The sequence below is a fragment of the Pristis pectinata genome, chromosome 17 (genome assembly GCF_009764475.1).
Source record: "Pristis pectinata isolate sPriPec2 chromosome 17, sPriPec2.1.pri, whole genome shotgun sequence".
Classification (NCBI taxonomy): Eukaryota; Metazoa; Chordata; class Chondrichthyes; order Rhinopristiformes; family Pristidae; genus Pristis; species Pristis pectinata.
In genome coordinates this window covers 42108224-42121622 of record NC_067421.1, presented here as the reverse complement: position 1 = coordinate 42121622, position 13399 = coordinate 42108224, and the positions used below count along the sequence as shown (strand labels likewise).

At 41.0% G+C, this 13399-nt stretch overlaps 1 protein-coding gene across 1 annotated transcript in view; it reads left to right on the top strand.

The window, feature by feature from the left end:
* The window catches only part of ep400 (E1A binding protein p400), a 146007-nt gene that overhangs the window by 115234 nt on the left and 17374 nt on the right, over positions 1 to 13399 (top strand). Inside the window, 10 exon segments of the mRNA XM_052031815.1 lie at positions 5019 to 5066; positions 5166 to 5302; positions 6518 to 6574; positions 7096 to 7174; positions 7652 to 7840; positions 9475 to 9523; positions 9608 to 9716; positions 10775 to 10781; positions 12002 to 12085; positions 12087 to 12252. Of these exon segments, the coding sequence (XP_051887775.1) occupies positions 5019 to 5066; positions 5166 to 5302; positions 6518 to 6574; positions 7096 to 7174; positions 7652 to 7840; positions 9475 to 9523; positions 9608 to 9716; positions 10775 to 10781; positions 12002 to 12085; positions 12087 to 12252 (925 nt within the window).

The window sequence follows — 13399 nt, the reverse complement described above, 5'->3', positions numbered from 1 at the left end:
TGGTCACCTCATTGTAGGAAGGATGTGGAAGCTTTAGAGAGGGTGCAGAGGAGACTTACCAGGATGCTGCCTGAATTAGAGAACATGTCTTATGAGGAAAGGTTGAGTGAGCTGGGGCTTTTCTCTTTGGTGCGTAGGAGGATGAGAGGCGACTTGATAGAGGTGTATAAGGTTATGAGAGGCATAGACAGAGTGGACGGCCAGCAACTTTTCCCCAAGGCGGCAATGGCCAATACCAGAGGACATTCATTTAAGGTGAATGGAGGAAAGTTTAGGTGAGATGTCAGAAGTAGGTTCTTTACACAGAGAGTGGTGGGTGCCTGGAATGCACTGCCGGGGGTGGTGGTAGAGGCTGAATAAGGAAGGACACTTAAGAGATTCTTGGATGGGCATATGGATGTAAGAAAAATGGAGGGTTAAGGGCTGTGTAGGAGGGAAGGGAGAGATTGATCATGGAGTAGGTTTATATAGGTCGGCATAACATTGTGGGCCAAAGGGCCCGTACTATGCTGTACTGTTCTATGATCTATATTTCAGTCAAAGCCTTCAAAGGGTTTACCAGAATCAGTTATGGGAAGAGGCTAGCACAGGTAGGATTGTTCACCTTGGAACAGAGGTTAAGGATAATAAATAAATAAATACTCAGTCTGTGCAGAATTCCCAAACAAACACTTTCTTCTTTATTTTCGCATGTGAACTTCAATGCTGGATGTCTGCTCACTTGTTATGTGTTGCGTGGCATCACTGTCGCACCTGATCCTGCTCATTTCCCTGGTGCTACTCAAGTGAGGCTTGTCGGACGGTGATCAGATAACAAGTCCTGCTTCCCCTGCTACCACCCACGCCAATTTACAGCTGCTGAGTCAAATTACATTTCTCTTGCTATTATTCAGGTCATTTAACACAGCGCTGGCTGTCTAACTGACCTCCCATAGAATTGCACAGCATGGAAGGACCATTTGCCAGCTCTTTATAAGACTTGGTCTCAGTCCCTTACTCCTCTGGCCCTGGAGCGTTTGCTTCAATATCCTCACCCTGGGACCATTTCAGTAATCTCCTCTAAGGCCTTGACATCCTCCTCAATGTGCACTGCCTAAATTGGACACAGTGGTGTGGCTGATATGATACACAGTAATCATCTGCTTGGCTTAATTTGATGGTTCAGTTCCTCAAGCCTGACGCTGCTCAGCATCCAGCATCTGAAACAACAGGCTGCTGACTGCCCACACAAGCTCGCTGTTTGTTGCTGCCACCCAAATAGGTATTGAGACGCAGTGTCCTGGACAACTGTGGCACAGAGAGCAGCTGTTCATCTCTTGGCATCCATGCTGGCCATTTGAATGACTCAAGAACATAAGAGGAGCTGGAGTTGGCCATCCAGCCCCAAGAACTTGCTCTGACATTCAGTAAGATGATACCTAATCTGATTTTGGGCTCAGCTCCACTTACCAAGTTGTTCCTCGTAACAAGAGAATCCGCAAATCGCCATAGGCCAAAGACCTGTCTGTCTTGGGCATGAATATATTCAGCTTCCACAGTCCATCTTCCTACTTTTTGTTTAGCATCCTGACGATTTCTTGCCTTCTAAAACCTGACCAACTACCTTCTCAAAATTATTGATGAAATCCACGTTTGCCACCTCCTGATTTCATCACCTCTGAATGAAAACATTTCAGTTCATTTGCCCTCTGGATATAATGACCCACTTGCCAGAAAGTGCAGTTTTCTACTAAATATGTGGTTGATATCCAGAACTCTGTGCCAGAAGAGGTGATGGAGTCAGATACAATCACTAGCTTTTAGAGGCATTTGGACAGACACTTAAATAGGGAAGGCATAGAAGGATACTGTCCTAATGCAAGCAAAAGGGATCTGAGCAGAGAGAAAGGTTGGAATGGACCTTGTGGGTTGAAAGGTTGGTGTCTGTGTTGTATGATTTTATGACTCTATGGTAACATGCTAAAAATGTACATTGGGTTTTTCTTAACCTCTCTTCCAAGGAGAATAATTCTATCTTTGCTAGCCCCTACTAGTGACTGATGCTAGTAACTACATCTAAGGCTTTTACTGAAGATTTATCCATAGTTGTAGAACATAGAACAGTAGAGCACAGGAACAGGCCCTTTGGCCTAGAATATCCATGCTGAAGAAATATTCAACAGGTCAAAGTTGAGTTTATTGTCGTATGCACAAGTACGTGTATTTACAGGTGCAATGAAAAGCTTACTTGCGGCAGCATCACAAGCATGTAGCATCATAAAAGCAGCATTCACAGGAAAAACATAAACATAATTTTTACAAGAAAGAACACAATTAGAACAAAAAAAAACAAAGACCGTTTTAGTGCAAAGTGGTCATAGTGTTGCTAAACTACAGTGATTGGGGTTGTGCCAGTGGGTTCAGGGCAGCATCTGTGGAAAGAGAAACAGAATCAACATTTCAGGTTTGTTGGTGCTTGACCTGTAGTGTGTCTTCAGCATTTTCTGTTTTATTTCAAACTTCCAGCGACTGCTGTTTATTGATTTTTATCTGCTCTAGCTGAGGCACCAATATATTGCTCTTTAGTTTTCAGCTTCAAAACAGTTTGAGGTTTTCTTTGTTCGTCAAGTGCAAGTTGTTGAGAGAGCTCCTATATTTTACTGACCTGCTTCCTTCAGCAGTACATCACCATTCAGAAGGCAGTACGTGCTGACCCAAAGCAAGGGCTGAATGACAGTGTAAGCATTGAAGGTACTGTCATTCCAATTAGTGCAGAACATGTAGCAGTGCTACTGAGAGATCTGCAGAGGAGTGAGGTACTATGAGAGGAGGACCTTGAGAAACCATTTCAAATAGTGAAGTACCGAACAGCAACAGCAAGCAAAACATGTACGAAGGAAGTGAAGCATTGAGCACATAGGCAAGTGCATGGCGATGGCCCTCAAGCACACATTTTTGAGGTGAATGCAATAATCCCACAGTTCCATTTAAACTGCAGAGTAGCAATCAAATTAACTATCAAATAACATTGTGGTTAACAGGCATCTGTACCCAGATTGAGCAAAAACATTACATAATAGATGGTTGACCTTTAAGGACTGTACATACTACAGAGCAGATGTTTTAGAAAGGAGGAGGGGAAAATTTCTTTAAATTTAATAACAAGTATAAGTTCTAATAATTCGTGAACTATTCAACTGTACAAGCAAGTTTTTTTTTAATACAGGAGCTAGTGTGAGTATATTTATCAGATTGTGCTATATAGACTCCTGCATTCTGGCTGTCTGGATAATAGAATTTCGCCCTTACAGAATTCATAAATCAATACACAAACGTTTGAGATGTGGAATAAAATATGCTGTCACTGAATTTATTCAAAACAAAAAGTAAACACAAAGTTTTTTTTTCAACTTGAGTTTCTTGACATAAAGCGGGGTTCACCTGTACAGTGTTCACCTGTACAGTGCTAAAGTTAGACCTAGTGAAAGAGATGAAAGGAATCGGAACATATTGATCAATATCTGGAGACATGACGTTCTGCAGATGCTGGAATCTGAAGCAACACACACAAAATGCTGGAGGAACTCAACAGGTCAGGTGGCATCAATGGAGGGAAATAAACAGTCGACATTTCAAGTTGAGACCCTTCATCAGGACTGGAAAGGAAGAGGGCAGAAGCCAGAATAAAAAGGTGGGGGAAGGGGCACAAGCTGGCAGGTGATATCTGAGTCCTTCACTTCTAAAAACCTGAAAATTACAAGCTGGCGGAGTTTTCCACACACACCCCCCCCCCCAACACATTCCTCAAAAAACCTTTACTGTGTGTCTGGTGTCCTCCATCACTTTTGGTCTTGGCCATGACCTTCAAAGAACAGGCTGTGGAATTCTCTTCTTAAACTCTTCTCTTACCTCCTTTGACCACAGTATGGCTTCTGAAGAAATTTGTAAACCAGCACTATTTTCCATGACCTCCATGAAGCATGCAAGTCTGCATGTCAAAATATCAAGGGTCTTCCTTGGAATTATTGTTTCAGGTTAACAAACCTTCGCAGAACAGTCCTGATGAAAGGCCACCAACATGAAATCTTAACTCTGTTTCTCTCTTAGCAGATGCTGCCTGACCTCCTGAGTATTCCCAGCATTTTGTGTTTTATAATGGATGTTGCTGGAAGTATTCTTGGGACATGGTGTTTCTGGAAGACCAGAATTTATTGCCAGTTCTCTGTTTCTCTATGGGGGTGGTAGTGGGGTGCCGCCTTGAATCATCTTATAGCAGCTTTCTACAAGTGACTGACTTGCTAGGTTCCTTTGGGAATTTATAGTCTAACTCATAGTCCTGGGACTGAATCACAGGTTGACCGGGCTGGATAAGTGTGGCAGGAAACAACAATTTGATTTCCTTCCCATTGTAAACTTAACCACATTTCAATGAGTTTTCTCCTAAACACTTTCATCCAGATGAAGGGTCTTGACCTGAAACGTTGACTGTCCATTTTACTCTACAGATGCTCCCTGACCCACTGAGTTCCTCCAGTAGTTTATTTTGTGCTCCAGATTCCAGCATCTGCAATCTCTTGTGTCTCCTAGTCTTTAATTTCTTTGTTCCATATTATAAATCCCCCCCATTTTTTGACTGTTAGGGGACCTATGTTAGGGAATTGTATTCAATCTTTTTCTTTTCAATATTTATAGAAACTTTTATTGATAATTTTATGTTCCATGCAAGCTTGCTTAGTTTTCCCTGAATTAATCCCTAGGTCCTTTGCTGTAATCCAAATTGATCCCAGTCCTGCAGTTTGCAGCTCTTTCAGGCCAATTTGTACATCTTCTCCTTGGATCTAATACTATCACAGATTTCCCTTGTTAGCCACAACTGAGCCATCCTACCAGTTTTATTTTTGTCCCAAATGGGAATGAGCAATTGTGGTAGTGAATGTGTACCTTGTTATCAGCATCAATATTTTTTCAGATCCTTTGTTTTCATTGTGCTGAGGAAATTACTGGAAAGTTTGTTAATTTATATTCTCATTCAATTGCAGTTGATATATGATGCTAATCCAAAGAAAAAAACAAAGAGCATTTACAAGGTACATTCATCTTTTAAAACACATTGCTTGATCTATATGTACTTTTAAAAGGTGTGAAACAGAACTAAAGTGACCTTTGTGTTTTGTTTTTAACTAAAGAACAAGAATAGTCGCCCATTGCGAACCAGCCAAATCTATGCACAGGATGAGAGTGTTATGCATACGCAACTCTTCACAAGCCACTTTGAGCTTGTAAAGCTTATAGCTGGTAAAAGAAGCCCGCCAATCAAACCTATGTAAGTATTCTATAATGTGTTTTGAACGTGTGAATTTCTAGACAAGAAAAAGTCCAATTGATTCACCTCCTTCCACCCCAGTAGTCATGTGATCCAGTGATTGTTCATTAATTTTATCAATCAGTCTCGAAAGTGAATCAGCAACAGACCATCACAGGAAGTCGGGAAGTGAAGAAATTCACGGCAGTGGAAAAGATTTGGGAACTTGGGGTGCAAAATCATCTCTTTCGCCTCAGCAGGCTGTTCCCAATAAATCAAGTACTCCTATACCACATTATAAAATGGAACTTAATGCTAGCAATCACCCTTCAAGTGCAGACTTGATATTATAACTTGGGTGTGTTCCAGCATTGGTTGTAGAGCATAGGAAATGTTCTGTGTTTCAGTTCAGTGGGTCATCTATGAGTGAACGATGATAGCCCCGTTAAATCATTTGGAAAGAGTTGTAGGTCAGGAAAAAAAATCAAAATGATAAAAGTGCCTTTGAGTCAGAATGTTCTGGATTCAGTTCACACAACAGAGAGCTGTGCAAGTAAACTGCTGACATTCTCTGTAGTTCTTCAGTGCAGTACCAAGGGTATGCTGCACTGTTGAAGGTGCAGAACTTTCAGATGAGATATTAAACTGAGGCCCCATCTGCCCCATGTAACTTGGGAAAGTTTGGATCATGTTAGGGTAAGTGACAAGTTCTGCCTGTCCAGTGAGAAGACCTGGAGGCTGAGTGGCCTGTGCTCTGCCTCAGTTTATCAGTGACGTTCTGATGAGGTTCTTGGCACCCTCCATCCTACACATTTGCTCTAAGTGTAAGGTTATTAGTGGGAAACACCAGTGGGCTATAGAAATTTGAAGGAAGAAAAGACAAGTTATACTGCAGACTTATGATTTTATAAGTGGGAAGTTATGATGTGCTTTTGAATTACCTGCTCTCAGTCTCGTTGTGTCATCATAAAAGATGTATATGAATGGCATTCAAGGCCATTTCATTAAAATTGTAATTGAAATAGTGTGCATAAAAAAAACAACATATTCACATTACCTTTCTGTGTCCATTCTTCCTGCACAGGTCTTAACATTTTGTTATGGGGTTGATTTCTGTGTAATAATGTGCAGGAACATGACACACACGTGTCAAAACACTAATCTTGGATTGAATCTTCATTGCTCGTTGCAGTTTTTCTGTATGAATCTTGTAATTTTTAATAATTTTGTTTCTAGGCTAGGAATGAATCCATTCCAGAAGAATCCAAAGCATGCATCTGTGTTGGCTGAGAGGTTTGGAAACGCTTCTTTTTAGGCTTTTTTGACTTCTGTTTAGTATGTACAAGATAGTGCCACAGCTGAGTTCAACCCACTGGGATGGGTTGAACAGACTAATTCTTTTCTCATGAATATGATTCTTTAAAATTTTGCAAGGAAAAAGTTTCCCTAAGAACAAAGCTAGATGCTTTAAATGTAAGAGAGGTTCAAAGAAATCAGGCATTGAATTCAGGAGAAATTTCTTCATGCAGAGTGCGGTGAAAAGGTGCAACTTGCTACCATAAGGTGTAGTCGGGCCAAAGACTAGGTGTGACTTTAAGCCCAAGTGGGATAAACTCATAAGGAAGAGAGCAATTCAGGATTACAGTGATAGATTTGGATGAGGAGGATGGAAGATGATGTTTGGAGTATACACATTGGGATGGATTGATCAGGCTAAATGGCCGCTTCTTTGCTTTATGTTCCACTTGATTATATTCTATGGAAAACTGAATGTTTGAGAGCATGTGTAACATATTATTAATTTGCTATTTTAGTGGAATCAACTATGACAAGCCCCTGCCACCAATCCAGGTTGCCTCACTTCGAGCTGAACGTATAGCAAAAGAGAAGAAGGTCAGTGTTTGCCTAAACATTAACATATTTAGGACACCCTATGTTATGAATGCAACCCAAAGTTGCAAAGTAAATGAATACATAATCAAAAACGTAAAAATTAATTTTCAACCAGTCTTCAGTGCCAATGGATATTTTGTTCCTGAGGTTTATCAGACATTAAAATATTGCAGTACAGATTACAATAGAGTTTTAGATCTTGCAGACTCTTATGGTGTGATGTTTTTGAGGTAATAATCTGTTAATAAAATTGCTCTCTAGTATTTTTAACTGCATACATTAACAAAATAATTTTAAAAATGGATTTTATTGAAGCTGATCAATAATTTCTCCATGAGAGTGGTATGAATGAGATTAGGTTCCAGGTTGGATGGCTTATCTCATCCTGTAAGGGATCTTAAAGGCACTATTAATTTGCCTTTTTAAAAATCTTTCATGTATTAGTTATGTGCTTGCTTTTTCTTTGAACAAACGAAGGCTTTAGCAGAACAGCAGAGAGCTCAGCATCTGGCACAGCAGCAGCAACAGCAACAGCAGCAAGCTCAGCAAAATTCCCAGACAGCTGTTCAACAGCAACAGAGCTCACAGGCTCCGGCTGCAGTGGTTCAGCAGGCCCAAGCTGTCGTTCAGACTGCTGCATCCACAGTTGCCAACACTGCAGTGCTGGTAAGAAAAATTTCTTTCTTTTTGCTTCTCCTTTATTAAGGCATTTCCCTCAGTAAATATAGTGGTACTGTCCGTGTAATGGTGGGAGTCAGAACTGTACAATCAGGAGACCAGTCAGCCCTTGAAAGGGAGAGCAACTTGATCTTGCTGCCAAAGTCTCTTTCCCCATTACCATGCCAGTCTCTTCTTTTCGATGTATATTAAATTCTCTTCAAGTTTGCTTCCAAAATTCTTTGAGGCAGCATATTCCAGTTCACAATTCACGATGAATGTATGTTTAAAAAAATACATAAAGGCAAAGCAGAAAGTAAGATAAGAACAAGTAGAAATGATTTTGCTGATGATTACCAGGTTAGGTAGTGTGAGCTGTGAAGAGGACGCGGAGAGCCTTTGGGGAAATGCACAGACCAAGTGAATGGACGAGAATGCGATGGATGGAATATAATGTGTTCATTTATCTTGGTAGAAAAAAGTACTGAGAGATTGAAAAGTGCGTGTTTGTGCATGAATTATTGAAAGTTAATATGCAGGTTCAGCCAGCAATAGAAAGGCTACGTTAGCCTTTATTGCAAGAAGGTTTAAGTGCATGAGAAGCGATGTGTGAATCCAATTATACAGCGCTCAGGTGTGACCCACATCTAGACTATTGTACATGGGTCTGTTTTCTGTACCTAACAAAGAATATACTTCTAATGGGGAGCATAGCAAGAATGGTGGATTTATCAAATGAGGAGGTTAAGCATCTCGGGCCTTTACACTGAGTTCAGAGGAACAAAAGGTGATTTTATTGAAATGCCTAAACTTATGGAACTGAAAGATGTGGAGTTAAATGTTTTCCCTGGCTTGGATGTCAAAGTCACAAAATAAGGAGTTGGTCATTCAGGACCAAGGAGAGAAGAAATCTCTTCACACTAAAGGCAGCGAATATTGGGAATTCACCTCCCCACGTGGGTTTTGGAGGCTTGGTTGTTGAGTATATTCAAGACAGAGAATGATCGATTTTAGGTATTAAGGAATCAAGCGATTTGAGGTTGGTGCAGGAGGGTGGCATGGAAGTAAGCAGTCAGCCATGATCTTAATGAATCATGAATGGGCATGAGGAACCAATGGCCTGCTTCCTGCTCCTATTTCTTATGTAGTTCCCAGATCTAAAAGGTATACAGGTCAAATTTTGAAGTTTGAGTCTGAAGGTTGTGGATTCAAATTCTACGCAATACTTGAGCACAAAAATCCAGTCTGTCTCTTGCAGTGCCTTACAGAGGGAGTGTGGCACTGTCATAGGTGCTGCCTTCTAGAAGACATCAATTTTTTTCCTCTGCTCTCCCAGGTAGATGTGACACTGCTTTGATGTAGAGCGGGGGAGTTATTCCTAGTGTTTATTCCTTAATTGTCAGTACTATCACTTTACTGTGGGGGCTTGTTATGTGGAAATTGTTAGCATATTTCGTACATTACAGAAATGACTACTCCATTGGCTGTAAGGTATGCAGCACATCTTGAAAGGGAAGAATGCTGGATTTTTTTTCCCTTTTGTAACAATGGATTCTGTATTACATAAGTAGAAACCTTTGTGGATTTGTATTCTAAACTAAATCATATTTTCACTAAAGATAGTTTCCTTTTGTGCTTTGAAGCAGGCTGGAGCTATCAAAACAGCACCTGGTACAACAAATATTCAGACTGGTAAGTAATTGCTTCATAGTGGGAATATTTGGGGAGCCCAGCACAGATCCACTCTCATGGGTTCCTATTGATTTTTTGTCTTAGCCACTGTGGGAGGCAATGTCATCGTGAACACAGCAGCAGGAGTACAGCAGAGTACCTTCCAGCCTATTAATAAACGGCTTACACAGCAGGTTATCCCTGGAACCCTACAGTAAGTGCTTCAACTAATTTAGCTATTCTAAATGTTTTAATTTTTTAAATAAACTCAAATGCTGCAAAAAAAAAAATTCTGGGTGTAGTGTCACCTCCTGAAAGTGTAACACTTTTTCTCCTCACATTTCTCAGTTATATTTGATCAATATCAGTTGCATTCCCTGTGTGGTGACTCGCGGTATATGTTTCTGCCTACCACAAGCAAAACCTATGTGTGACAACAGTCCTCCTTTCATGTAGTATGCACTGACTGCAAACATCACACCTACTTGTCACACTGTAGCACTTGAATAATTCCAGGGCAAATTTCACCCCACCCTTACAGCCTCCATGTATCACTAGAGAAGAAATAGAATCGGGAAAAAAAAACAGATTAAATACGGAAACATGAGAAAAACAAAAGTGTGAGGAGAAAGAAAAGGTGCAGGAAGGAGCATTGAGGGAATGAAAGAGAACAACAGTGTGTGAGGAAAAAGGGAGGCAAGAAAATATGTGTAGCAGAGTCACCCTAGTTAGTTTTCTCCTACTGGAGTGAGAGGAGCCAATGATAGTATGTATGCAAAGTATAGTAGTGCAGAAAGAAAGGCTAAAGTGACAATAAGGGGCAGAATTAAGGGTTCAAGAACGTGGCAGCACCACTGGGAAGGGGATGTGAAAGAAGTGATCGGTTCAGGAGTCTGATCCCAGCAGCATTTACTATATCCCTATATCTAATTTTGTTTACTCATTGCAACTGCACATTGCCTCAGTACCTTCAGTTAAATTGTCACTTAGGGCCCTCAGTATTCTTATTGCATATTGTTATTAACAATGGTTCCTTCAGGGATTTTTTTCTTTTCTTGGGGCACTTTGTATTTCCACTACGTTGAATTGCATTCTCCATGTGTATTCTTAATCCTCATGTTCCTTATTTTCATCAGCTTTGGAGTCTACTGCTTTTATTAGAACACACGCCCCTCAGGCCTGCCCTGTCATTCACTATGATGGTAGCTGACCTGTGCTGGCCTCAATTCTGTGCCAGTCCTCATACCCTCAATTCCTTTATCTTTCAAATAGTTATCCAGTGATCTGGCCACCCCCACCCTCTGGGGCAGAGAATTCCAGAGATTCTCTGTCCTCTGAGAGAAGAAATTTCTATGCACCTCTTTTTAAAATTAGCTTTGGTATAACTTCCATTGCATAAAGTTCAAGGGGAAATAAGAGACACAGAGGATGTGAGGGAGTGAGTCAGTGATGGTGTGGTCTGGTTTAACAAACATATGGGTAAGCGCCCTGCATTATCCAGTGCATGGTCCTCCTCGATCTGTATACTTGACCATCCAGTACAATGACTCCCCCACCATAAATGTACTGTGACTACAGTGTGTACTGCAGGGCCCTCCCAATCTTTAAATCTCTACCAACTAGAAAGATAGGCAGCTGACATATAGGAACATCGCACCATCCTGGAATATTTATACCTTGATTGCATCTGACTCTAAATCCTGGAACTCCCTACCCGACAGCATTTGAGCACCTTCCCTGGACAGACTGTAGGGGTTCAAGGAGGTGGCTCACCACCACAGTCTCATGGGAGTTAAGGTTGTCATAAATTCTGGCCTTCTCAATAACACCCACTTGCTGAAAATGTATATAATTACCCACCAGAACCATTCCCTGCTCTGGATCACTCTCTAAAGACCATTTTATGCTTAAGAAAGTTTTTAAAGTTGTAAATCATATAGCTCTGTTCTTTTGGTGGACTTGTTAACTTACTTAGTTGAAGGTTGCACACTGAAAATGCTATTCCCAGGAGGAGTGGATAGATTAGGTAGCCGTCTGTCAATCAGTCCTGTTGGTCATATTCCACAGATAAATAGACTAATTTTATGCACTTAATTTATATGTAATTCTTCCACCAACTCCACTCACTTTCCAGTAGGAATTTCCTGGCTTTAATTGTGCAGTTTGCTATGGTTTTTGTAAAATTCTCTGCCCTCCACTCTTTAGGTAGATGGCTTTCAACTTTGTGTTGTTTGTATATAATCCACTGTTTACTTTCAGCCCAGACATATATCCAACCATGCCTCCCAACTCCTTGGTCAATAAACCTTGTTAATTTAATTGGGTGTAATCTTTATTTGTGACACTATAAATGGGCAATATTGGATTGACCACCCATTATACAAGTCTCCTAAATCTCCTTTTCCTTGCTGCTGATTAAAATGAACATCACACGAGCTGCTTAATACAAGTGTAGTCGGCTTTTTTTTATTATTAATGTTGCTGATGTTTTGTTTTCAGTCTGCAGGAGGTACTACAGCCCAAGTTGTACATGCTCAGCAAAGGACAGTAGCCACATCTGCTGCTACCACAGAAGTTGTAGCCCATAGCAACCAACCAGGGTGTCCGAGCTGCAATGGCCCCAGTTACAGCCACAAGCTGCAGCTGCAGCGGCAGTGGTGTCCACCAACCTGACTCCAGTGCAGAGCCAGACCAATCACTGGTCACACAGGGTCACCCCCAGGTAGGGCAGTTTCTACACTGTTATGATTGTAGTTGTGCTACTTCCTTTGTGTCCAAGTAAAATTAGCATTTCCTGCTCTCTCTTTCATGCTGTTCTCAATATCTTGTTGTTTTCCGCAACTTGTCCATTGAGACTGAAAAATAAACATTTCATGAGTAAAGGAATCCATCCATGCCTAACAGAAGAGGTCAAGGATAATAAATTTAAATGTTTATATGTTTTCCAAATCAGCAAGACAGAGTGCAGTAGGAAGCATCGAAGAAGGAAAAGATGGATTATGAGAGTAATTAGCAATTGGCAAGAAATATGAAAAGGAGATTCCAGAGAAAGGAAGAGAAAGCTTCCATGATGGTGAAGAATTTAGATTACTTTCTTTTTAGGTCGTAATAATTACAGCAGAAATGAAGACTAAAACTGACCATATCCTCTGGACCCAATCATCTCTCCCAGGGTTTCAAAGGAATTGGGCTGCAGAGAAAGTGCAGCCAATTTACAAAATCTGTAAGATCATCAATAATGCGTCCAGTTTCTCTGCTGCCTGAAAGGGTTCTGAGGATTGAAACCCTCACCACATTGAATGTGTTTTTGAAGAGCTGTGACTGGCAGGGCTGGAATTCTTTTGAGCTGTCCTGGCAGATTGGAAGGTTGTAAATGTAACACAGCTCTTACAGAAGGGACATTCTAGGGGATTGTTGACCAGTTGGGCTGATACTCGTTGACAGAAAAATTTCTGCATTCCCTAATAAGGGAGGTGGTAACAAGACTTTCTTTAAATAAAAAATTATTAACGGATTGTACAGAATCAGTGTGATTTTTTTTTTGAAGCAGGATCGGGGAATGGAAAATGTACAACATAGGAACTCTACAACTCAGCCACTAAACATGTCTTCCCCTCCCTCACTTTCCTATCAGCCCTGCCTCTCACCTGGATCCACCTATCACCTGCCAGCTCTTGCTCCACCCCTTCCCCACCTTTTTTATACCAGCTATCTCCCCTCTTTCTTCCAGTCCTGATGAAGGTCTGGACCAGAAACATCATCTGTCCATTTCCCTCCACAGATGCTGCCTGACCCGCTGAGTTCCTCCAGCACTTTGTGTGTTGCACCATACAAATCATTGTGTTCATGCTAGAGAAGAAGAATTGCTCTCCATGCCAATCACCTCCATCCCCACCC